Source organism: Epinephelus lanceolatus, chromosome 12 (assembly GCF_041903045.1).
Source record: "Epinephelus lanceolatus isolate andai-2023 chromosome 12, ASM4190304v1, whole genome shotgun sequence".
Lineage (NCBI taxonomy): Eukaryota > Metazoa > Chordata > Actinopteri > Perciformes > Serranidae > Epinephelus > Epinephelus lanceolatus.
This window is the reverse complement of record NC_135745.1, coordinates 3,870,046-3,896,689: the sequence shown is the minus strand read 5'-3', so window position 1 is coordinate 3,896,689 and position 26,644 is coordinate 3,870,046. Positions and strand designations below refer to the sequence as shown.

Below are 26,644 nucleotides of genomic sequence, written 5' to 3'. Positions count from 1 at the left end.
CCAGTGTATTTTAGTGTTACTAGTGTAGGGCAGAGGGGGCATGTGGGGTCATCTCTGTACAGCTTGCTGAGCTACCTGGCAGGACATCAAAAGTAGCCTTGATGATGATGCTTGCTATGAATGTCTCCATTTCCCACAGCTCTCTCCAAGACATCTTATTTTCCACTCCCCTCCCATTTCATGTAATGCCCTTGCCTTGCTTTGCCTGAATCACAGTCTTTGTGCACCTTGTGGCCTTCTCCTGTCACCATATCTCCTCTATCACAAGGCTAAATTTCTGAGGCGAGTTCAAGCCAGTGTGCAGGTCCTAAGGCCTTGTCACCCCTTATTTGCTGCACTTGGCCCACAATGTCTCAGTGTTTGAAAGCCACCTTTGCCTGCTGAGTTGCTTCTGCTGGGGTCAATTTTCTGCCTGTAGCCAGAGTGGGGGCAAACCAAAGCCAAACCCATTGGCTTATGGTCTGATAAAGCCTCTGAGGGTGAAGGCCAGTATCTCTGGCTGATACGGTGTAGCCAATGGATATCTGAACAAAGTCTTCCTTTTTTGTGCACCAGTCATTTCGGCTCATCTATATAAACAGATGTCTGCATATGAAGGCTAACTTGTCAACATACCATATGCAGTGGGTTAAGAGATTGCATTTCGGCTATTGCACTCTGCTTCTCCACACAGACTGTTTACCTGCTATTTAAAAGTAACTGGTCAATCTTACTTGGACCACAGATGTAAATCCGAATGCTTCCAGTACCACAATCACTTCAATATCAAAATCTTGTCCCATCGCCTACATACATCCCATATACAGAATCTGTTCATAGAAATTACGGTGGGGGCCCCAGAGGCTCCAAGTGGATCACGTGACTCAGCATCTTTGATCTTACTGTGGTGCACTTGTAGTCCTTTGTTAGACCGAAGAGGGTGTGGGTCTAGGACTCCTTTGCTGTAGAGCCCAATGCTACTGAGGCACCCGGGAAGCCAAGGCCACTTTCTTGGATATGAGCTCATCTGCCTCTCCAGCTTGACCTTCAAATTTGGAGCTCCATTTAGTGTTAGTGACCATATGAGACATGACAGAAGCCTGAACTGCATGCACGGAAGCTTCAATTTGCCAAGGAGCATAGTCCTATCAATGCTCTTAATGCCACTTATTCAGCCAAAGGCATTGCCAAGGCCCAGAAAACCACATTATGGTCTGAACCCTCCTTTCTGGCCACCTGGATCTGACATCAGATGGTAGTAGCATTATAGCATTATAGACAGAGAAGCCTAGGATCATTCCTTTGTGGATTGATGTGTCAATCAGATGCCTTCACTCCAAGTATCCTGGCCTGTGCCAGTAGCCTGTGAGCCACCACACTAAAGGAGCTTTTCGCTTGAAGTTCAGGAGGCTGATCTGGCTGAAACGTGCTCTTGTCTGCTCCTTACTTCTGCATTTCTTTACCAGGTTGTCAGTTCTTCTCAGTGTTGCAAGCCTGCTACGGTTGTCTTACTACAACAGTTTTATGCCTTCCTTTACCTCCTATGTAGCCTTCATCTATTGATTCTTCAGCTGCCATCTCTCTCTAGCTAAGCAATGAATTTCTTTGCCTCCTGGACTTGGTCGATGTAGTTTTCCTCTTCTCTACTGCTCCAAAACACTCCATTCCGTAGTTGTAGATTAGTTCCACCATCTTCTCTAACTTCCTCATGGTAGCGACCCTGAGCATCTCAGAGACATTGCAGAGGTCACCATTGACCTCTGCACTTGATCAAGGGCTTTTGCCCCTGGATCTTCTTTTCCACTGCAGGCTGGAATGGGCTGAGTTCAGGTTGCTCTCCTGTGCCTTGCATTTCCTCTGCTTGGACAGGATTGCTGATGCCTGGTACACTTTGGGTTTTTTTCCTGCTGCTGAGCTTCATTCAACTGACTCAACCTGCTTCTCAGAAAGTAGCTAATGATGCAAGGTCTCTGTTGTCCTTTCTTCAGGCACCCTTTCTTGACCTGATGTACAGTACAGGCCAAAAGTTTGGACACACCTTCTCATTCAATGCGTTTTCTTTATTTTCATGACTATTTACATTGTAGATTCTCACTGAAGGCATCAAAACTATGAATGAACACATGTGGAGTTATGTACTTAACAAAAAAAGGTGAAATAACTGAAAACATGTTTTATATTCTAGTTTCTTCAAAATAGCCACCCTTTGCTCTGATTACTGCTTTGCACACTCTTGGCATTCTCTCCATGAGCTTCAAGAGGTAGTCACCTGAAATGGTTTCCACTTCACAGGTGTGCCTTATCAGGGTTAATTAGTGGAATTTCTTGCTTTTTCAATGGGGTTGGGACCATCAGTTGTGTTGTGCAGAAGTCAGGTTAATACACAGCCGACAGCCCTATTGGACAACTGTTAAAATTCATATTATGGCAAGAACCAATCAGCTAACTAAAGAAAAACAAGTGGCCATCATTACTTTAAGAAATGAAGGTCAGTCAGTCCGGAAAATTGCAAAAACTTTAAATGTGTCCCCAAGTGGAGTCGCAAAAACCACCAAGCGCTACAACGAAACTGGCACACATGAGGACCGACCCAGGAAAGGAAGACCAAGAGTCACCTCTGCTTCTGAGGATAAGTTCATCCGAGTCACCAGCCTCAGAAATCGCAAGTTAACAGCAGCTCAGATCAGAGACCAGATGAATGCCACACAGAGTTCTAGCAGCAGACCCATCTCTAGAACAACTGTTAAGAGGAGACTGCGCCAATCAGGCCTTCATGGTCAAATAGCTGCTAGCAAACCACTGCTAAGGAGAGGCAACAAGCAGAAGAGATTTGTTTGGGCCAAGAAACACAAGGAATGGACATTAGACCAGTGGAAATCTGTGCTTTGGTCTGATGAGTCCAAATTTGAGATCTTTGGTTCCAACCACCGTGTCTTTGTGAGACGCAGAAAAGGTGAACGGATGGATTCCACATGCCTGGTTCCCACTGTGAAGCATGGAGGTGTGATGGTGTGGGGGTGTTTTGCTGGTGACACTGTTGGGGATTTATTCAAAATTGAAGGCACACTGAACCAGCATGGCTACCACAGCATCCTGCAGCGACATGCCATCCCATCCGGTTTGCGTTTAGTTGGACGATCATTTATTTTTCAACAGGACAATGACCCCAAACACACCTCCAGGCTGTGTAAGGGCTATTTGACCAAGAAGGAGAGTGATGGAGTGCTGCGGCAGATGACCTGGCCTCCACAGTCACCGGACCTGAACCCAATCGAGATGGTTTGGGATGAGCTGGACCGCAGAGTGAAGGCAAAGGGGCCAACAAGTGCTAAACACCTCTGGGAACTCCTTCAAGACTGTTGGAAAACCATTTCAGGTGACTACCTCTTGAAGCTCATGGAGAGAATGCCAAGAGTGTGCAAAGCAGTAATCAGAGCAAAGGGTGGCTATTTTGAAGAAACTAGAATATAAAACATGTTTTCAGTTATTTCACCTTTTTTTGTTAAGTACATAACTCCACATGTGTTCATTCATAGTTTTGATGCCTTCAGTGAGAATCTACAATGTAAACAGTCATGAAAATAAAGAAAACGCATTGAATGAGAAGGTGTGTCCAAACTTTGGCCTGTACTGTATCTTAAGGCCTGTGGTGGAATAAAGTTTTGCAAAGCCTCATATGCAACTCAGGAGTATGTGTCCTTCTGTAGCTGCTGAATCTTAAGATGTGCTGATCATCACATTCGTTGTCTGTTTCGTTCCTGTGTCGTTTACGTTGTTGTCTGCCATTGAGACATCTTGTGCCCGCACTCTCGCTAACTCAGGAGGTAATTTTGGTCGCAAAATGTGTTTGGGGCCCTAACAACTTTAGTGCTGGATCCTGTGCCATGGGTAGCTAATCTGTGGGAGCTCCATTTGGGTCTGTTCTCTACAGTTAGCTACCAGCTGTCTTTCAATTCTGTCACAAGATCTTTCCTTTGCTGCACTTCCACAGCAGTCACTGTATAACCAGATAATCAGATATGCTATAGGAGACTAGTTGTTGGTTTTCCTTAAATTGCAAACCTCAGACATACTGCCTAGGCTCAGTGGAGTGTTCAATTGGTAAATGGATGGACTTGTATTTATATAGCACCTTTCTAGTTTTCCGACCATTAAAAGTGCTTTACACTACGTGCAACTCTCACGCATTCACACACATTCATACACTCATGGTGGCAGAGACTGCCATGCATACTGCTCAAAAGGATCCACTCTCATCTCATCTCATTTAATCCAATTTCACCTAATCATTCAGACGCATACTCTTCTTCAGGAGCAATTGATGGTTCAGTTTCTAGTCCAAGGATACCTCAACAAGCTGTGATTATTGATAGCCTCTATCTTAGACCAGTTCTGCTAAAAGTAAGACCCTCTTCCTACCTGTAAATATTGTTTTTTTCCCTACTAAAACGAAAAATGCTTTGAAAGTCTTTCTCCTGCTCTGTTCATTCTTTCCAGTATATATCACTGCCATAAAATTATGTGCCCATATCACTGGATTACCAAAGCCCTCATGCAATTTTTTTGTCATAAAACAATCCACCTTATGGTGTTTGGCAGTAACGCTGTGTAAAAAGTAGGGCAGAGGTCAGCTAAGGCTGCTGGGCTTCAGTATGATGCATTACCACACACCAGATATATGTATATATTTCTCTATTAGCAGTACAGACCTCCTCCTCCCACTGCTCCGGTGGTGGAGGCTGGTGGTGATGGGTCCTGGTCTGTCAGGGCTCGGTACCGAATAGATCCAGTGCAGCTGACGGTGCTTCCACCATCCTCTGAGCGAGGAGAGTGAAGCAGACCCTGCTGTTTGGATAAGGCTATCACCTGGAATAGGAGGATGACAGTGTCAGGTGAACTATTCAATATTTCGCTCCTGGAATGTTTGCTAATTATTAACTGGCTCTTCCTGTAGGTGAAATGCTATTCAGACTAAAAGGCTATTACTGTAGCTGTCCACAAAACATACAGCCTGCACTGAGAAGACATTTATTTACCTGTGTAAATACTTGAATTCAGTCTCTTCTGTGCATGCGCTATTTTTTCATGTTTGTCCAAAATAACCTTTGCATGCATTAGCAGTGAGTATCTATAAGTGAACCTAAATTTGTGAGCTTAATTTATGCTCACAGTTCTTGTACTCATCAGAGATGTGTACTTGATTTAACTAACAGTTATATTTAAATCAACTCAAGATGCTGATTAAAACAACTATTGCCCTTATTGATTTATCAGCTGTACCTTATTTTGTCAATTTAAAGATTCATTGTTTGCTCTATAAAATGCCATAATAGAGAGAATTGGCCATCATTTGTCATTATGATTATCATAAAGCTATCAGAGTCTGAAGTCATGCCTTCATATGGCTTCTTTTGTCTGACAAACATTCAGAACAACAAATGTGTTTATGGAATTCAGTTTACAATTATTTAAGATTGTCGAACATTTGGGAACTCTACTCGGTAAACTTACTAAAAAATCATCCACGAAGTCAACTATAGACCCCATAACCAAAAAGGTTCGGGATCTAAAGCTCTGCAATCTCTCTGTCTAACCTTGCAGGAACAGGGGTTCCACAAAGCTCCGTCCTGGGCCCTCTCCTCTTCTCCCTCTACGCAAGGACACTTGGTGCTGTCGTACACTCAAAAGACTTCTCCTACTATTGGTCTATTCTTCTCATATCCCCCTTCTGACATTCACTGCTTGCCTGCCATATGTCTCAGACTGGATGTCAGTATCACTTAAAGCCAAGATGAGTCTTTGAACTCCAGTATTCTGAACGTGTTTTGGTTGTTTGGGAGGAATACACTCCCAGTCTTTGATGACATATAGCTTTTACACCTATTGAGTTTGAATACCTCTTCTAAATGAATGTCATATGATGTAATCAAACAAGCACTTAACTTGATAGATCGATAGATAGATTAAGGTGGTGAAGAAAAAGAATAATTCACCTGCATGAGACGAGGCTGTCCTCCAGCACTGAGCGGCCGGCAGGGAATTGTTGTCTTCTCAGCCACTCTCAGCCACTTTTCCCTCACTGACCCACCTCCATCCATAATGCTGTCCTCTGATTCACTCTCCTGATCCTTGCAGGTGAGATTTTCCTCCTCAGGAATGTGAACCAGCTGAGAAGATCCCGGCCGAGACTGAATAGACACTCTGGCTGCACCAGCCAATCCGGTGCTGCCATTATGGGCCATGTGATTATGATTAGTCATAGGAACAGAGCTTGCTGCCAGTTTCATGTACTGAGCTGGGATGTGGGCCCCAGCACGCAACTCTGTTTCCTGACAAGAGATAAGTGTAGGCAGGTGTGTTACCCCACGGAGCTCTGCCTCCAGGCCCATAGCAGAAGGTTCAGAGGAGCAGCGCAGCTCCATGTTCCTTTGAGGAGATGAGGATGATGCTGGCCTTATTCCATCCATCACCTGCAGAGATAGCTTCCTGTTGTCATTTTTATTCTTCCACTGGCTGAGCAGTTGTTTGGATCGGGTTGAGTCCATTGATGCGTGGATGGAGGCATGACGGCGTGGAATGCGACCCTCCTCCAATGAGGAGCCTCCGTGGGACCTGGACGAAGTGGCAAAGAAACATTATAAGGACCAGAGAGAAGAAGACCTCACACATTTTTTTAGTGATGTCACACTCACATTTGTTCACTGGTGACCAGTGAGTATGACAACCACAAATCAAATCAAATCAAACTTTATTTGTAACGCACTTTTCATACATTAAAAATGCAGCACAAAGTGCTTCACAGAATAAAAACATACAACAAAAATACTACATAGGCATATTGAGAACCCGCCTCTCCTACCCCCACATATAGGCTAAACACACACACACACACACACACACACACACAGTCAATATAGTAACATGGCTGGGCACTGAGGAACCAGGTGAGGAAAGAACCACCTATGGGGAGCTCATCCACACTGAGAGGCGTCACAGCTTACGGCCACAGGGAGCGCCCCACAGAGACCACCCCGACCCCAGACCGGGGTAGACTGGGGTAACGTTAGACTCCACACATGGTGCAGAGCCTCCCAGTCCTCCGGACCTGAGGGATCTCCAGGACGACGTCCCCGCGGGCAGACCGGACACACCTCTCAGTGTGGAGGTCCCCCATGAGGAAACACTGGAGCTAAAAACTAAAAAAATTAAAGGCACTACAAGGAACTTTTAACTGGATATGCAAAAGTCTCTCGTTTCTGCTGATGTCTGTGCGTGACCTGCAACAGCAAATGAGACCATCGTTGTCAAGATAAGCTATTTCTATATAGTGTATACTCATACCTTTATGAAACTGTAGCCTACGGGTCTGTCCCAGGTTGCTTCCGGGACGAAGCGATTTACGGCACTCAGACGGCACACTTCATCTTACCTAGCTGCTTACATTTATAGTGACTCTTGTAAATAGTCGCTATTCCTCCTCCTCGACCCGACGTCCGCGGGGAGTTAAAATAGCAGCAATCATCGGGTAAAAGTTCTGTGAAAGCACTGGACTCACCAACAGTCAGCTGTGTCTCAGTCACACAGAGAAAATCCAGTCCTCGGGAAGTCAGGAAATCCTTCAGGATAAACATTTTGTTCGCTAGCGATCTAGCATTTACCAGCCCAATCCTGGCAGGAGCTGGCGGGTCCATGGCGTTAGCTGTCCGGGGAGCCACACACAGGCCGCAGGTTGCGCAGATTAACCCTGCGCCAGCGGGAACGAGGAGAGCAGGGGCCGCGGGGCTGGAACACCTCATCCGGGCCAACGACGGGTACCAGCCAGGCGTCAACAGGGTCCAGCGAGCGCCGAGAAATAAAGAGGCGAGGCACCGCTCCATACTCAGTCCAAGAAGCCGTGGAAGTGCTCGCCAAACAGGCTTTGATCCTTACCAGCCGACCGCTGCGTTTACCCTGGCGGCAGTGGCGCTTACGCCGGAGAGGTGGAGCTGGGGCGCGGCAGAGGTGAGCTGGGATCCCCGATAGGAGCGGGGGCAAAGTTTTCCCGTCATGTTGTTTCATTCATCCCCAAAACAAACACATGCGCGAACCAGGTAAGCGTCTATATGACAATACGCGCTAGAGCTCATGGGAAATGTAGGCTTCATTCCGGCAAAACACTACCGCTTTTGTCCACAGGGTCACCAAAATCAACTCAAAATGAAAGTTCCTTGTAGGGGCTTTAAAGACTAAAAGGCAATATGATAAGATAAAACAAGTATGAGATAAAATAATGATAAAATGCATACAAATTTAAGGATTTAGAAAAAAATTAAAAAATTTAAAGATTAAAATAATATTAATAATAATAATAAATAAATAAATAAATGAAGATTTAGAAATTGAATAATAATAAAATGCATAAAGATTTAAAAATAAATCATTTAAAAGCATTAGAAATTAAAATAACATATAACAGAAGAATTAAAAGAGTAAAAGAAATCAGTTAAAAGCCAAACTAAAAGTCTTGAGTCTTGAGCCTCCTTTTAAAAACATCAACAGTCTCTGCAGTCCTGGGGCCTGTATCACGAAGCGAGATCAACCTTTCCTGGGTTACCCAGACCTATCTTGGGTTAACTAACCCTAACAGTGGCAATCAGGATAATCGGTATCACGACGCTGGATATCAACTCGGTAACTCAACCCAGGGTTGCTTTATCAAGAGCCGTGAACGCGCACGCAGCGGACCAATCACAATCATGAGAGAAGCGCCGCGTCACCGAGCGTCACTGAGCGTCCTCACAGAGCGCCGTATGTGAGGGAAAAAAAGTATTTCTCATGTGAGGATCAGAGATTAATTCTACTAAAATATGAGGAGGAGAAAAGCAACATTAGAGAAAAGGCCAACACTGTGACAGCTGCAGGAGGAGGAAACATGCGTGGCAACGCATAACGGGATGAATAATGTTTAGTTTTAGTTTAGATTAGTTTATTTGCACATAATGTTAAAAACAGACAGTATAAAATTTACAAGATTAAAAAAAGAAAAGTGCCGGAGAGGTTAGAAGCCACTAAAAGCTTATCAAAGAAATTCCCCTGTCAAAACATCAATGAAATCACATAATAGAGAAGAGAGAGAAAAAAATGGGTCAGGAAAGAAGAAATAGAGGAGGAGAGAGGGAAAAATCAAGACAAAACAAGGTAGCAAATAAAATTATGTGTAGGTTAAATTGCTCACCACTGGTTCAAGTAGCTACAGTACCTGTACCTGTACATCTGACACTGATCACACCCTTGAATCCCATGAAATCAATGCTGCGCAGATGAATTGCGTGTATTACAATTATCGTCTAACATCATTGCGTCTGATAAATTGGTCTTCTTTGTCATAACGTTATATATGCTACAATAAAGCTTAAAGCTGACGTCACAATTAAATCATATCAACACCAAATTGATAGTCTGAATAAAATCATCCTGATATTGAGTTGTGTTAGAAATTAACAGCTGCACAAAAATATACCTAGTCTCCCTCTTTAAAAAACAAAAAGGAAAATCCCTCAAACATCATGAAGTGTAGACATGATAGGCTACTTTCTACATTTCCAGCAGCAAAGCTGTCAGTTAGGCCCATTATCTTTAACAGGGATCATTTCCTCCAACAAAACAAAATGTTGGCACTAATTAATGGTGCTTTTAAGTGTCCGCAAATTATCAGTTTTTTTCTTATGAAGGGGTGGGATGACATTTCGACTTCTTTCCACTCCTTTTTGAACAGTCTTTTCATTGTCTGTTGTTGTTGCTTTCTTTTCTTTTTTAATGTTCAAAATAAACTTTCAAATCAAAATCAATCAAATGAATTAAACTTCCCGTCATGACTGGGCTGCATTTCTGTCAGCAGAGTCATTTTTTCCGAACAGCTGATTGGCCAGTGGGTGGTGCTTTTTATAGGATCAGATTCAACCCTGAACTTATCCTGCTCCGGAGCAGGATAGCCGTTCAGAGTAAGTTACCATGGTGATCTACCCCGATAAGAACTGAACCGGCTTCATGAGACCGAAAACCCAGGGTTAACCCTGAAGTTACCTCGCTAAGACATTAAACCTGCTTCGTGATACAGGCCCCTGATGCACTCCGGCAGGCTATTCCATAAGTGAGGGCCATAATGGCTGAATGCAGCCTCCCCGTGGGTTTTTGTTCTGACTTTTGGAACAATTAAAAGGCCAGTGCCAGAGGACCGCAGGATCCACGAGGGTTGATATGATAAAAGCAGGTCAGATAAATAAGATGGCCTAAGACCGTTAATACATTTAAAAACTAATAAAAGAACCTTAAAATTGATCCTGAAACACATGGGGAGCCAATGCAGTGATCTTAAAACTGGTGTAATGCAGGGACAGCGACATGATTAGCTAAAATAAACAACTACAATAAAGTAATAGTACATTGCCCAGCGGATGCCATGGAGAGGAAGTTGGATTAGCAGCGGACGGATGCCATTTTTCCGCCTGCTGCTATTCCGACCCGTTAACGTTTGTTAAAGTAGATACCTCCATCAGAGGTTTTACCAGATAGCTTGACATAACTGCTTCTTATTATACAGACTCAGCTCAGCACTGCATTAAAAAACCAAATGTTTTTGCGTGCAAACAGCTATAAAATTGGCCCTCAATTTTTCGCTACTGAGGGAAGTCACTAAACGATATGACACTCTTGGTTGCACACAAAATTAGCCCAGCCCCAACCACAACAATAAGATAGGCTAAACTACAACAAAAATACAATAAAAGGGCTATAAAAGAACATAAAATGGGCTATTTTAAGTAGCCTTCAACACGACCCGAAACGCCCTCTGGGTAATATGCAAAACCACTGGCTGACGTCACTCACTAGCTAGTTTCGAAAATGAGATGGTCCATCTCAAGGGGTATATCCTTTAATAAATTCAATTCAATAAATTCAATTCTGTCGGAATCAAACCTCCCTGGTTGGAACATGCAGTGGAGATCAGAGTTGGGTAAGGGTTACTTTAAAAGTAATCAAATTATTTTACTGCGTTAAAAAAGTAAAAAAGTAACCAGTTACTTTACAAATTTATTCCCTGAGAGAAGTAACTCAAGTACTTTTAAAGTACTTCCAACGTTACTCCCTGAGAAAAGTAGCTCAAGTACTTTTAAAGTACTTTTGAATATTCTACATGTCCTATTGGGCAATGGACCACAGGGCACTTAGCCTACATTTTTTGTCTCCAAAATTAAAGTTATGGACCACTTGCCCTTCACTGAGATCCAATTCTCCCATCACAGCCGTCACTTTGACCAGTAGAAACACAGAACATAGACAACTGTATGACAACAACAACCCCAGCATTTTTAATATTTCTTCTAGGGATGTTACCACACAGAGTAAAAGGGGGAAATGATGGTGTGAAACAGCAGAGGCACTTTGTCAACCCAGTGAGTACTGCCATTAGCATCAAGCTAGCAAATAATGTTATTTCTTCATAATGGAGACGGACATAAAGTAATAACATTAACAAATAGTGACGGGGCTTTTACTCACCACAACTGCAGAGGCTACCAGCTTATCAGCTTCATTTGAAACAGACTACATTATAGACGGTCCGTTATTAATCCTTCTGTATCTTTATATTTTTACTTTTTGTCCACTCCCGTTGTCTTCATAAAGTTAACACATCGCATCGTCATTTCAAACTCAACACTTCCTGAATTTATTTCAAATTAAAAGCCCCTTATAACTTCGGCTGAGAGAATCCCTCCATTTTCTAAATAGCCTTTTATGGTGAAACATTTGTGGGAACTAGCTGTGGAGGATTCAGTAGCTTGAATGTTTGCGTACAGTACTTCAAATGTAGCTCCTGCCGACGCTTTTAGGTGACTACAACAACATTTCAGCTGGCACATGAACAGACACAGTGACTCAAATAACAGTAAAAGTAATAAAAATAGGACAAGAATAACCCGATGACATGAAAGACGAGCGGTCCGGGGATAATTGGTGAGTACCATCATGTAGTGTGTCAGGTGTGTCGGCCAAGTCACGGCATGATTTTATGACTCCACAATCGTGCAATGTGACATAGTGACTTTCAGAACGGGCAGAAAAGTTGTGTAGTGGACTGCATTGTAGGTAGGGGATAAGTAGTGTCGTAAGCCACCCCCTCTGTTTAACGATTCCAGCTTGACGTTGATGGCTTCTTTTACTCCTCTTTCAAACCATCTTTCCTCCCTGGCCAAGATGTGCACATTGCTGTCCTCAAAGGAGTGTCCCTTCTCCTATAGATGTAAGTGGACAGCCGAGTCTTGACCCGAGGAGCTGGCTCTCCTGTGCTGTGCCATGCGCTTGTGGAGTGGTTGTTTTGTCTCCCCAATGTATAAATCTGTGCATTCCTGGCTGTACTGAACTGCATACACTAAATTAATCTGCTTATGGCTGGGTGTTTTGTCCTTGGGGTGGACAAGTTTCTGTCTCAGTGTGTTGCTGGGTTTAAAGTGCACAGGGATGTGGTGTTTGTTGAAAATCCTCCTAAGTTTCTCAGACACTCCTGCAGCATAAGGAATGACAATGTTGTTATGTTTTTGTGTCTCTTCCTCTCTGTCTGCTCTGGGTCTTTTTGAGGTTTTTGCAAAGGCCCAGTTGGGATAGCCACAGGTTTTAAGTGCTTCCCTGATGTGTTTCTGTTCCTTCACCTTCCCCTCTGTTCTAGTGGGCACGTTTTCAGCCCGATGATTCAGTGTCCTGATAACTTCCAATTTGTGCCTCAGTGGGTGGTGAGAGTCAAACAGCAGGTATTGGTCCGTGTGTGTAGGTTTTCTGTACACCTCTATGTTTAGGTTTCTGTCCTCTTCAATGTGCACTGCACAGTCTAAGAAGGGTAGACTATCTCCTCTGACATCCTCCCGTGTGAATTTAATGTACTGCGTTAATGTGTTCCGTGAAGGTTTCCACTTCCTCAGTTTTGATTTTGACCCAGGTGTCATCTGAACCAGTGGCTAGGAGCAATTCCCATAAAGGTGGTCAGCGCTCTCTTCTCCACATCTTCCATGTAAAAGATTGGCCACTATAGGGGACACCGGTGAGCCCATAGCACAGCCGTGCTTTTGTCAGTAGAAACCCTCGCTGTACTTGAAATAGGTGGTGGTCAAACAAAAGTCCAGCAGGTCACAAATGTGGTCTGGGGTGAAGTTGGTCCTGAATGGAAGGGAGTTGTCTTGTAGCAGACATTTCCTCACTGTCTTAACTGCTTCTTTGGTGGGAATGCAGGTGAAAAGTGAAGTGACGTTGTATGATACCATAGTTTCGTCAGAGTCCAGTGTTATCTCTCTGGTCTTGTTGGTAAAATCCTGAGAGTTCCTTACATGATGTGGAGTTTTACCAACCAATGGAGCTAAGATCATAGCTAGGTGTTTGGAGATGTTGTACGTGACTGAGTTGATGCCGCTGATGATGGTTCTGAGTGGTGCTCCTTCCTTGTGTATCTTGGGGAGTCCATCGATGCATGGGGTGGCCTCACCAGGGTACAGTCGATAATACAGTGGTCTGTCAATGATTTTGTCCTTTTCCAGTTTTTGTAGATAATCTATGACCTTCTTTTTGTAGCCACTGGTAGGATCACGCCTCAGTGTTTCGTATGTGGCTGTGTCACTGAGCAGAGCAGTGATTTTGACATGGTAATCTGCTGTCTTCAGCACCACTGTGCATCTCCCTTTGTCTGCCGGCAAGATGGTGATGTTCCAGTCTTTCCTCAGTGATGCCAGGGCCTTCCTTTCCTCGATGGTGAGGTTGGAAGGTGGTGTTTTTGCTCCAGCGAGAGCGGCTGATACCTTTAAGCTCAGTTGTTCTGCCTCTGTGTCTGCCAGCTCGTTGTTTCTGATGGCTGTCTCTGTTGCTGAAATAAGATCTACCACTGGTATCTGTTCTGGTGTTCAGTCCCTTGGTCAGGACATCCTTTTCCGATTGAGTGAGCTCTCTGTCCGATAAGTTTTTTACCCACTTCTCATGTATGTCCGGATGTGCTGTGCTGTGATCCTTGTTTCTCCAGGTCGGTATGTCTGTTCTATTAGAGATGTTATGACGGGACTGTAGTGTCAGGAATTTTCATGTCTGTCGTTCCTTCCCTTTGGAGTGTTGCGAAGCCTGTGCCTTCTCAACAAACTTGGAGACATCTTCCAGGACCTCCCTGGGTAGAAGTGCTGTCAGTTCTTCCAATATCTGTTCTGTCTTGGATTTAAGTGCATCAATGGTGAAGTGAATCTGTCTCACTCTCTTGTTGAGTAGCTGGTTCTGGGCCCTCTGAAGGATAGTTGCAGCCTTGTGTCCTTTCACGGTGGAACCCAAGCGTAGGCTGTTAGGGATGAACCTGTGTTGCCTGCATCTCAGGTTGAAACACAGGTGGTTCCTGTAGTCAGCCAGCTTCCTAGATGTTCTTTCAAATTCCCGTACCAGTCGAAGAGCATTCTTCCCAAATTGAATGGCAACTTGTCAGTGAAGATTCTCAGTCATCCAGGTCTTGGGATCCCTCCCCAGATGACTTCACACCCATTCACCCCTGGTCCCACCTGACCCTAACGACTCACATGGTGGCCAGGTGGGTCAACGACACATTGTGACCTTAACGACTCTGAAACTAAAAGCTCACGTGACCCCTACGGCTCTGCAAGTGTTCCCACCCACACAGGGTTTATAGCCTGCAACTTTGTACCAGTCATTTAGAACTGAAGAAGCTTCTTGGATGAGAGGCGAAACGCCTTCAAGAAACGTAAGCAAGTCCAGTTGCCTACGATATAGCACTTACGAATGACATACATGTTGTATTATTTAGCGCGTGCACAGGCCACTGACTGCTCTAACTGAATGCATGCATTGTGTGTGTTCATCCACCATCCCCAGACTGTGCAATAAATCTGTGATTGATTGGACAGCTGCCATCTTTGGCACTCATTTAACACAACGCAGACCGCAACTGTTACACTAGTCTGACTCAGCCAATTGAGACTGTGGGTATAAGCCCGCCATTGGCTGTCTATGTAAACCAGCATTCTCCTCCCTTTTCACTATCTGCATGCTACCTTTTTGCAAGGGCACCATTACTACATTATTGGCTTAGTGCTGCCAAAAACGATTGTGATTGGTTTAAAGAAATACAAACGACCCAGAGCATTGTGTTCCCCTATAGCAGAATGATCATGTATGCTTCCTGACCTTTCTTTAGCACTAACACAGTGCTGTGGAGATAGGTCTGGCTACGTGAGACTACTGTTACACTGGTAGCTGGTACACATACTGTAAATGGTTGAATTTTGGATTGACTTGGAAATTTTGAGGAATTTGGTAACAGGTGTCTGGAGTGTGGCAGAACACCAGTCATGATGAATCAATCCCCTCTTGCCTTCTCTTTCAAAATCGGTGCAGTGTACCACAGAACTTCAGCATTTTGAGAAAGAGAAAATGACCCAGTGCAAAAGCCATTTTCACTGATTCTCTCTGTCTTTCACATTTTTTAATTAAAAAACTCAACTCTCATGTTGTGTTTCATGGCACATACAATTACTATCCCTCTCTTTTTAAATTTGGTGCATTCAGGTCCGCGGTGAGTTACTCAAACAGCTGTGTATGTCCCAGGCGTATGTCAGAAACCCTGCCATGCTCCACGAAGCCCTGTGTGTATATATGTGCTGTTTTAGTGTGGTGCTCTTTTGCAAGAATTTCATTGTTGTCTTCTCAATTACACCCACACAGACCTTTGCACTTCTTTCTCAGATGAACAATCAATTTTATCACATCTGAAATCCCTTTTCCTGTTCCCTCAGTGTTTCTACCACAGACAAAGATGACAGGGGAACAGACAGATTGCTCATGGTAATAGAAGAGCTGTAGAAAAGCTGTGGAAATTAAACACACACAATTTCTTTTTATATCCCAATATAAAATTAGGTTCTACATGGTCGGACTGAGTCAACTGTGTTCAATACACCATTAATAAACCATATGTAGACCTAATTATTATGTAAACAGTGAATAAGCTACTTACTTAAATGGTCTGGTCATGTAGATTAAATAACATATTTAATATGATACTTGCTCCAGGATTTCACCACAGAGGACTGAAAGCTGTGACAAGACAAGCTGTTCAGTCACAATTTGTAGCTATAGTATAGCGAATATAGGCTGCTGAATGAAGAGGTTGGCTAAATGGACTCAATCAATTAGCTTTTCACCCACCCAAAGGCCAAGAGTACAAGACATAAAAGTTTGTTCCTCTATTCTCACAGTCAGAGCATCCAAATGTAATCACCATTTCATTAGGGCTGTACCCAAATATTCGGATATTTGAATATTCGTTTCTATGGGTAGGTATTTGTTATGAAAATTTGGTATTCAATATTCATTTTTTTATTTACTTTTTATTTTTTATTTTTTTTACATATTTTTTTGGTGCTAAATGTAGTCTTTTTGTTGTTGGTAAATGTAGGTTATCAATAAAAATCAAAACTTTTAAATTGCATTGTTAAAAATGTTAAAATATAGTATTGCCTACTAACTGAGCTTGTGCGCACGGCACGCTTGAGTGCATCCGTCTGAGGCTGTGGATCAATGCCAAGTTTTACCACTTTATCACTATTCCCTCTAACTTGTAGCTGTTTTTTCGTTATCTTTTGAACTTAATATGAATTACGGTTTCCCCTCTTTTGTACAATAAATTATTGTTTAAAGTTTCAACAAGTTTCTTTTGGAGTGCGTGACACAAGTGTGTTTTGAAAACGACCGCGGACTGCCATGACAGTAATAGATTAAAGATTATAGTAATAATGTCAAAATGTCATTTACAGACCGATTTAACAGATGATCACTGCTGCCCGACCCGCAGGTCCATTTGCGGGTCCCGCAGGTTACGGGTCGACCCGCGCATCACTACTCAGCTCAGTCTATAAATGCTGTACACAACAGTAAGGCTACAGACATTATATTCTATTCAGGCCGGCAGAACCAGCAGCGCATCGGCTCTACGTGCACAGCACTGCTGATTAACCATTTTATTGCAGCACAGAGTGTCTGCCAGCAACCAATTACTTGCAGAGGCTTCCTACAACTTGTTTCAACGGTTCCGATTTAATCAGAAGACAAATTAAACAGGATGACTAGCCAATGTGAAAATAAAAAAAAAGCATAGAATAATGTATTGAAGGAGACTGTTGTGCCATCACATTTTTTTGTGGTTTGAGAGCAAAGATTCGGTCGCCGCTGTACAAAACTCTGCAATACAATTAGGTCTGAAAAAACCCCGGAGGAGTGCTTTGCAAGGAGTCTTTGAAAGGAGTCGAGCCTGGCGTAAAACCGGAGAGAGCAGGCAGCACAGCCACAGATCAAGGAGCACCCAAGATCAGTGTCACCAATTCAGTATCTGACAAAATGTCTGGTAAGTAATGGCCAGGAAAGAGGTTTTTTTTTTTAGAATGTTATGATGTCACAGTGGTTGACCTTTGACTTTTTGGATATAAAATTTCATCATGTCATCACTATATCCTAGCCAAAAACATATTCTGTGAGGTCAACTGACCTTGACCTTTGACCTTCAACCACCAAATTCTAGTCAGTTTATTCTTCAGCCAAATGGGCATTTGTGCCGAATTGTAAGAATTCCCTTAAGGTGAGATTCCACATTAATGAGAATGAGATGGATGCAAGGTCACAGTGACCTTGACCTTTGATATTTGACGACCAAACTCTAATAGTTCATTGTTGAATCCAAGTTAACATTTGCATCAAATTTTAAGAAATTCCCTCAAGGTGTTCTTGAGATATCATGTTCACAAAAATGAGACAGACAAGGTCACAGTGACCTTGACTTTTGACTATCAAAATCTAATCAGTTTGTTGTTGAGTCCAAGTGGACGTTTCTGCCAAATTTGAGGAAATTCCCTCAAGGTGCTCATAAGATATCGAGTTCACGAAAATGGGACGTACATATGTTCGTACGGACAACCAGAAAACGTAATGCCTCCGGCTACAGCTATCGCTGGCACAGATGCAAAAATAAATAAATTAATAAATAAATACATTTAAAATATATATGTATACAGGGCTTGACGCTAACGTTTTTTTCCCAAGGAGCACATGTGCTCCTAAGTTGAAAAAGTAAGGAGCGCACAAAGAACTTTAGGGGCACAATGTAAATTGATCAAATAATGTGTTTTCCTTAATAAACGTGATGCAGATAGACATTTACAAGCAAAATTATTTAATGAATTTGTATACAAAATGTACAGAAAGGTAAAATCATCAAGTTTTGGAAAAGTAGGCCTATTGCAATTTAATTTTATCTTTAATGTTATTATCTTATATATATTATCTTTGCAATATGATTATCTTATATAATGTTATTACTATCCTAAAACATTCTCCAGGTCCTCTGAAACTCTGCAGGACTTAAAACCTCTTTCACACAGAGCTTTCGTGGCGCCCACGGCGGGGTAGGGCGCAGAGGACAGGATTTAGGGGAGTACAGGCTCGTTTAGGAGCTACAGCTCCATGGTGACCGCTTTCGGGTCTACTTCAGGCTCTTCTCTGCTATTGGACGCGCGGCGCCGAGGTGTCGTCACAGCGCGTTGCGGTGAAATTTAAAAAAAAATTCAATTCGAGTGCAGGCCGCTCAGCTCGGCGGCAGAGCGGTGCGCTCTTGCGCCGCGGTAGCACATACACAATGAATGGGTTCGTCGGCGGAGGTCTGCGCTTTGCGCATTCTGTGTGAAAAAGGCTTTATTTCCACCCTGCCCAGCAGCGGTACCGTGGCGAACGGTCCCTAAAGGCCTTTACACATGATCAGCTGTAAAACCGCTTTGCGCTGGCTGTCCCATTGTTTGTCTATGGAGAGGGCAGCAACGCCTGACAAAGCGGCACCGCTACCCTTGGTGTCGCGCACTGCTCTGATTTTCCGCCCGAGCGCTGCGCTCAGAGTTGAAATTATTTGAACTACGGGGAGAACGGAGCAGGCTTCCCCGGAGATCCGCCGCTTAACCCGGTCCATCTCCTCCACACTTTGACTTATTTCCACGCTGCCGACAGTGGGACTTATATTCATTGTGCCGACAGTGGCTTGGAAAACTGCCCATAACCGCATCACACGGGGAAGAGGGAAGGCTGCTGGAGTTCCTCCAACATTTGCAGTTAGATTATCATATTTTTTTATGACAAAAATATAGGCTGCGTAGGCTGATTTTTTTATGCGCACATGTGCCCCTAAATATTTTTTACAGTTTGCACACACCTATTTTTAGTGAAACGCTCGCACTGTCGAGCCCTGCTACACATATATATATATATATATATATATATATATATATGTAGAAGCCTGCTATATATATATATACATATATATATATATATATATATATATATATATATATATATATACATATATATATGTACAGTACAGGCCAAAAGTTTGGACACACCTTCTCATTCAATGCGTTTTCTTTATTTTCATGACTATTTACATTGTAGATTCTCACTGAAGGCATCAAAACTATGAATGAACACATGTGGAGTTATGTACTTAACAAAAAAAGGTGAAATAACTGAAAACATGTTTTATATTCTAGTTTCTTCAAAATAGCCACCCTTTGCTCTGATTACTGCTTTGCACACTCTTGGCATTCTCTCCATGAGCTTCAAGAGGTAGTCACCTGAAATGGTTTCCACTTCACAGGTGTGCCTTATCAGGGTTAATTAGTGGAATTTCTTGCTTTATCAATGGGGTTGGGACCATCAGTTGTGTTGTGCAGAAGTCAGGTTAATACACAGCCGACAGCCCTATTGGACAACTGTTAAAATTCATATTATGGCAAGAACCAATCAGCTAACTAAAGAAAAACGAGTGGCCATCATTACTTTAAGAAATGAAGGTCAGTCAGTCTGGAAAATTGCAAAAACTTTAAATGTGTCTCCAAGTGGAGTCGCAAAAACCATCAAGTGCTACAACGAAACTGGCACACATGAGGACCGACCCAGGAAAGGAAGACCAAGAGTCACCTCTGCTTCTGAGGATAAGTTCATCCGAGTCACCAGCCTCAGAAATCGCAAGTTAACAGCAGCTCAGATCAGAGACCAGATGAATGCCACACAGAGTTCTAGCAGCAGACCCATCTCTAGAACAACTGTTAAGAGGAGACTGTGCGAATCAGGCCTTCATGGTCAAATAGCTGCTAGGAAACCACTGCTAAGGAGAGGCAACAAGCAGAAGAGATTTGTTTGGGCCAAGAAACACAAGGAATGGACATTAGACCAGTGGAAATCTGTGCTTTGGTCTGATGAGTCCAAATTTGAGATCTTTGGTTCCAACCACCGTGTCTTTGTGAGACGCAGAAAAGGTGAACGGATGGATTCCACATGCCTGGTTCCCACTGTGAAGCATGGAGGAGGAGGTGTGATGGTGTGGGGGTGTTTTGCTGGTGACACTGTTGGGGATTTATTCAAAATTGAAGGCACACTGAACCAGCATGGCTACCACAGCATCCTGCAGCGACATGCCATCCCATCCGGTTTGCGTTTAGTTGGACGATCATTTATTTTTCAACAGGACAATGACCCCAAACACACCTCCAGGCTGTGTAAGGGCTATTTGACCAAGAAGGAGAGTGATGGAGTGCTGCGGCAGATGACCTGGCCTCCACAGTCACCGGACCTGAACCCAATCGAGATGGTTTGGGGTGAGCTGGACCGCAGAGTGAAGGCAAAGGGGCCAACAAGTGCTAAACACCTCTGGGAACTCCTTCAAGACTGTTGGAAAACCATTTCAGGTGACTACCTCTTGAAGCTCATGGAGAGAATGCCAAGAGTGTGCAAAGCAGTAATCAGAGCAAAGGGTGGCTATTTTGAAGAAACTAGAATATAAAACATGTTTTCAGTTATTTCACCTTTTTTTGTTAAGTACATAACTCCACATGTGTTCATTCATAGTTTTGATGCCTTCAGTGAGAATCTACAATGTAAATAGTCATGAAAATAAAGAAAACGCATTGAATGAGAAGGTGTGTCCAAACTTTTGGCCTGTACTGTATATGTACGGTAGAAGAAAATGCTGAAAGTATGTCTGGGGCCATCATATATATTTTTCACTTGCCCAATCACATACATGCATGAGGCATTCTGAACACACATGTTGAAACAATAAGCAGCTAATTAGGCAAGGTGGTAATTAACTGAACTAAAACAGCATTCTGAAATGCTGTCTTCTATCTCTGAAATAGAGCAATAAGGCCAATAGCAAAATAGCCTTCAACAGATGGAGCAGTATGTGACAGTTATATGTGATGTATTATGGGTAAGCAAGGTCTAGCACCTTGTTTTCTCTCCTAAACCAACTCTTCGGATAAAGACTCCACTAAACATATTTACCTTGGCAGTGTGCTGCTACTGAAGGTCATCATGTTTTCATGATTGCCCAGGGGACTGGATGGAGTTATGACCTCCACCTCAGCACTGGCTCTCTTGAGATTGGACATGGACGGTTCTCGGTAGGAGGCGCTTCGAGTCAAGATAGGCTCTGGTTGGTTGGGGGACAGAGTGTGGGAAGAGGTCCTGGTAATGATGGGCTCTGGTTGGCTGGGAGCCAGGGTGTGGTGACCTGTGAGTGAATAACAAGGAGAGGTCACACTGCTAATGTCAAGTTAAAAAGGGATGATTTTAACTAAGTGTACTCACTGGAATTCATCTTTCTAACAATTAAAAGAAAATAAAAGATGACTGAATCTAAACATTTAACACTACTTGGCTGTGAAAACAACTGAGGTTTATAGTATGAGCATCGGACATCAGACAAGTGACTGCTTAAATTTCATCTGCTTAAATTCTGAAAAAGTGGGTTTCCATCCAAGTATTTCTATGCAAATAAGCTGTATTTCTGCGTCTGAAGTCAAAAAAGCTAGTTTAAAATAGTATCAGCAATATACACCTGAGGCCTGTACTACAAAGCCAGTTCAACTTACCCAGGATATCTTTTTGTTATCAGGCTTGACTAACTCTAACACTGGTCGTCTGGGTAAGTGGTATTACAAAGCTGGATATCAACTAGTTCAGTCAACTCAAGGTTTTGTCATGTCATATATATATTTATTACACGGCTCTATTAAATGTTGTATTCTGATTGGTCAGTCGCGGCATTCAGAGGTCTGATATTACTGTGTAATGACCGTTGCTATGTAGCCCAGCGTTGCTGCGCGTCGGGGTTCTATTCCCCTGTCGGGAGTTATTTTCCCAGTATTCACCGGCTCATTATACATTATCACTTACATGCATACAGTACAGGCCAAAGGTTTGGACATACCTTCTCATTCAATGCGTTTTCTTTATTTTCATGACTATTTACATTGTAGATTCTCACTGAAGGCATCAAAACTATGAATGAACACATGTGGAGTTATGTACTTAACAAAAAAAGGTGAAATAACTGAAAACATGTTTTATATTCTAGTTTCTTCAAAATAGCCACCCTTTGCTCTGATTACTGCTTTGCACACTCTTGGCATTCTCTCCATGAGCTTCAAGAGGTAGTCACCTGAAATGGTTTTCCAACAGTCTTGAAGGAGTTCCCAGAGGTGTTTAGCACTTGTTGGCCCCTTTGCCTTCACTCTGCGGTCCAGCTCACCCCAAACCATCTCGATTGGGTTCAGGTCCGGTGACTGTGGAGGCCAGGTCATCTGCCGCAGCACTCCATCACTCTCCTTTTTGGTCAAATAGCCCTTACACAGCCTGGAGGTGTGTTTGGGGTCATTGTCCTGTTGAAAAATAAATGATCGTCCAACTAAACGCAAACCGGATGGGATGGCATGTCGCTGCAGGATGCTGTGGTAGCCACGCTGGTTCAGTGTGCCTTCAATTTTGAATAAATCCCCAACAGTGTCACCAGCAAAACACCCCCACACCATCACACCTCCTCCTCCATGCTTCACAGTGGGAACCAGGCATGTGGAATCCATCCGTTCACCTTTTCTGCGTCTCACAAAGACACGGTGGTTGGAACCAAAGATCTCAAATTTGGACTCATCAGACCAAAGCACAGATTTCCACTGGTCTAATGTTCATTCCTTGTGTTTCTTGGCCCAAACAAATCTCTTCTGCTTGTTGCCTCTCCTTAGCAGTGGTTTCCTAGCAGCTATTTGACCATGAAGGCCTGATTGGCGCAGTCTCCTCTTAACAGTTGTTCTAGAGATGGGTCTGCTGCTAGAACTCTGTTTGGCATTCATCTGGTCTCTGATCTGAGCTGCTGTTAACTTGCGATTTCTGAGGCTGGTGACTCGGATGAACTTATCCTCAGAAGCAGAGGTGACTCTTGGTCTTCCTTTCCTGGGTCGGTCCTCATGTGTGCCAGTTTCGTTGTAGCGCTTGATGGTTTTTGCGACTCCACTTGGGGACACATTTAAAGTTTTTGCAATTTTCCAGACTGACTGACCTTCATTTCTTAAAGTAATGATGGCCACTCGTTTTTCTTTAGTTAGCTGATTGGTTCTTGCCATAATATGAATTTTAACAGTTGTCCAATAGGGCTGTCGGCTGTGTATTAACCTGACTTCTGCACAACACAACTGATGGTCCCAACCCCATTGATAAAGCAAGAAATTCCACTAATTAACCCTGATAAGGCACACCTGTGAAGTGGAAACCATTTCAGGTGACTACCTCTTGAAGCTCATGGAGAGAATGCCAAGAGTGTGCAAAGCAGTAATCAGAGCAAAGGGTGGCTATTTTGAAGAAACTAGAATATAAAACATGTTTTCAGTTATTTCACCTTTTTTTGTTAAGTACATAACTCCACATGTGTTCATTCATAGTTTTGATGCCTTCAGTGAGAATCTACAATGTAAATAGTCATGAAAATAAAGAAAACGCATTGAATGAGAAGGTGTGTCCAAACTTTTGGCCTGTACTGTATATGTATATATATACCTTAGAATGGTATCTGTATCATCCTGAAGCTCAGGTCCTCTACCAGAGACCTAGGAGTGTGAGGGTTCTGTGCAGATTTTCACCTCTACTTGTCTTGGGCTTGGTCATAGCACACCACAATGCCACTGCCTAGCCCAGGTCTCTTTCTCTTGTCACAGCTCATATCAGAACAATGTTAAGCAGTCAGGATTCTGACTTTTCTAGAGCTTCCTCTGCCCTCCACTACCTCAGTGTTCTCACCTCGATGCTTGCATGTAAAACTCTGGGGTTGTTAAGGCCCAATCACTCCAAACAGACATCAAAGAACTACTTGCAACAAAGGGCAACTGTTGTGTCACCTCACATTGACACACCGCAAAGATTATAGCCAACGGCCAGCTAGAACGTATGTCCTGAGCCTGCATGAGAGGAAATAACTCTCCGCACCAGCAGGTGGCGGTGGTCTGTATTAGTAATTCAAAAAGGGAAACCGTAAGACCAACAGGATGGATTCAACGTGCTAGTTAGCCAGTTAGTACATTAACAATACAGTCTGATGTTGAAACAACAAAAGATATCTACAATGCGCTAGCAAATAACACAAACAATTTCCAACTGTTTTTTCTAAAGAGCTCAGTGGCATTAAAAAAAAAGACTGCTACATCTAAAGCTGTTTTAACATGCTAAATATGCAAAAAAAGAAGAAGAAAGAAACAGCTGACAATGGCTGACATGAGCTGAATAGTGCCAATGATGCAGAATACACCGCAAAAACTAGGGCAACAGACGTTCACTGAAGACTGACCAGCTGCCGACAGTCGGCTTTGTGTGCTAGGGCCCTTAGAGTTGCTGTACTGGAGCACATCTCTCATATGGGCCTCTATGAACTCCTCGCTCACGATGCTGAAGGGAAGCCTGAACTTGGTCTGGTGACTGTAGAGAGCAATGTTAATGACACTCCAGAGCAGGCCCAGTTGTTCACAGGGTAGATGGCTACTGTTCATCTCAAAGCCCTCCACTGTAGTTAATTGGACTTCGTAGATCATCAAAGGCCAGTGGATGTGTTGAAGAATGCTACGTCAGGATTTGAACTTTACCAGAAGTCACGATTTGTTCACAGATCTTCACTTCCGCAGAGCCTAATGGGTTTCCTAGATTAATCCAACGGAGCATGTAAACACCTTCCCCAGGCTCTTCACTGTATCCCATCACTGACGGGATAGGGGGTCCACAGATAGTAACTATCTCTGGCAAGTCCCTGAGATTATTATGAAGTTTGAACCATGGAGATTTTTTATTTGTAAGTCTTTCCTTAAACCAAGAAAAGTGATTTAACAATCACAGTGTTAAGTCTATGGGCCGAGGGGGAATGAAAGCTCCAGGTGAGCAATTGTCACTGGACTGAATAGGCACGATTTGGGAGTGTGATATCCAAATCTTATAATACATCCATGGGTTCAACACGTTGATTTAAGTAAATGAGCTAAGCTAAAAAAAATATATATATATATCTGTCATGGCACATACCTGCCATGTTTTTAGTTTTAGGTTAGATCAAAAAACAACTGTCAAAAAGTAAACAAATATACATTTTAAGAAGGTAAGTATTTACCTGAAATTTTATTCTGTTTTTAGCTGTTTCAGGGTAGTGACAAGGCAAACATGTATTTTCTATGTTCATTTTGTTTTTATGGCATTTCACTCTGTAGAGCGTTATTTCATTGTGACTATCTGCATTAGAATGTCCAAACTCAGACTTCTGGGACATAACAAAGCTAAACTACAAGGTCCTCTGTTTATGTCATATAAGTACAGCATTTTTTCTGGAAATTTATTCCAGTACTTGGCATGTCAGGGTGATGTTATCTGTAATTCTAAAATACACCTGACAGGAATGGTTTACCTTGGTGGCTGTTGCTAATTGCTGACTGGCTGACATTGGGTAGGGAGGAGAGGGGGGGCTCTCTCAGGGTTGGGGTAGGTGTTCGACTTCTGGACCGATCCTCACTGGGCTGGAAATTCCCCACTGCATACACACCCTGCATATAAACACACACACACACACACACACACACACACACACACACACACACACACACACAGTGAGACACAGAGGAGCATGTAGCAAAGACATTAGCATGAAGGAGTTTGGTAAATCCAGTTTCAGGTGGCAGTCATGTCAGCATTTCACATCTACACCAAAGCCTACACTAAAGTCACAGCATCTTTATCTTTAGTGATGTGATGTAGTTTCACATGACACACAGTGTGTGCTCACATCCCTTAGATGACTGGATCACTCCAAAGTCATGGCTTAACGAATATAATAATGCCATACAGAGCTGCAGTGAGAGAGATAGAGCTATAGCTGCAGAGGACTGCTGACCTCCACAAACATCTCCCTCACCTTGGTAGACATGAGGAGGAGGGTAATGGTTAAAAAAAACTAATAAGACCCAAACACCATTTTTTTGTCTTTAGTTTGACATGGTGAAATCCAAACACATCTCCTATGAAATTGCTCTGTTGGTGAATCAAGAGTTCACCATGAAGTGCAAGCAAGTGCTTACTTGTTAGTGAATCAGTAATAACAATCATTTGATAAACTACTTAATGTATCATAAGGGGCCATTCTGCCCGATGACAACTTTTCATTCTGTACATCTGCTTGGATAAAATGTAGATGTAGTTGAAAACATGCTGTCGGGGAAGTATAACTAGAATAAAAATGTGTTTACTGGAAAAGTCA

The 26,644-nt window shown here is 43.0% G+C and overlaps 1 protein-coding gene across 2 annotated transcripts in view; it reads right to left on the bottom strand.

Annotated features, from left to right (window-relative positions):
* LOC117272174 (phospholipid phosphatase-related protein type 4-like) overlaps nt 1–26,644 on the bottom strand; it is a 120,045-nt gene that overhangs the window by 4,032 nt on the left and 89,369 nt on the right. For both annotated transcript variants that reach the window (XM_078172881.1, XM_078172880.1), the window contains exons 7-10: nt 25,799–25,934; nt 21,370–21,598; nt 5,973–6,591; nt 4,689–4,845 (exon numbers count right to left, since the gene is read on the bottom strand). In XM_078172881.1, the coding sequence (XP_078029007.1) occupies nt 4,689–4,845; nt 5,973–6,591; nt 21,370–21,598; nt 25,799–25,934 (1,141 nt within the window). The remainder of the gene's footprint in view (nt 1–4,688; nt 4,846–5,972; nt 6,592–21,369; nt 21,599–25,798; nt 25,935–26,644) is intronic.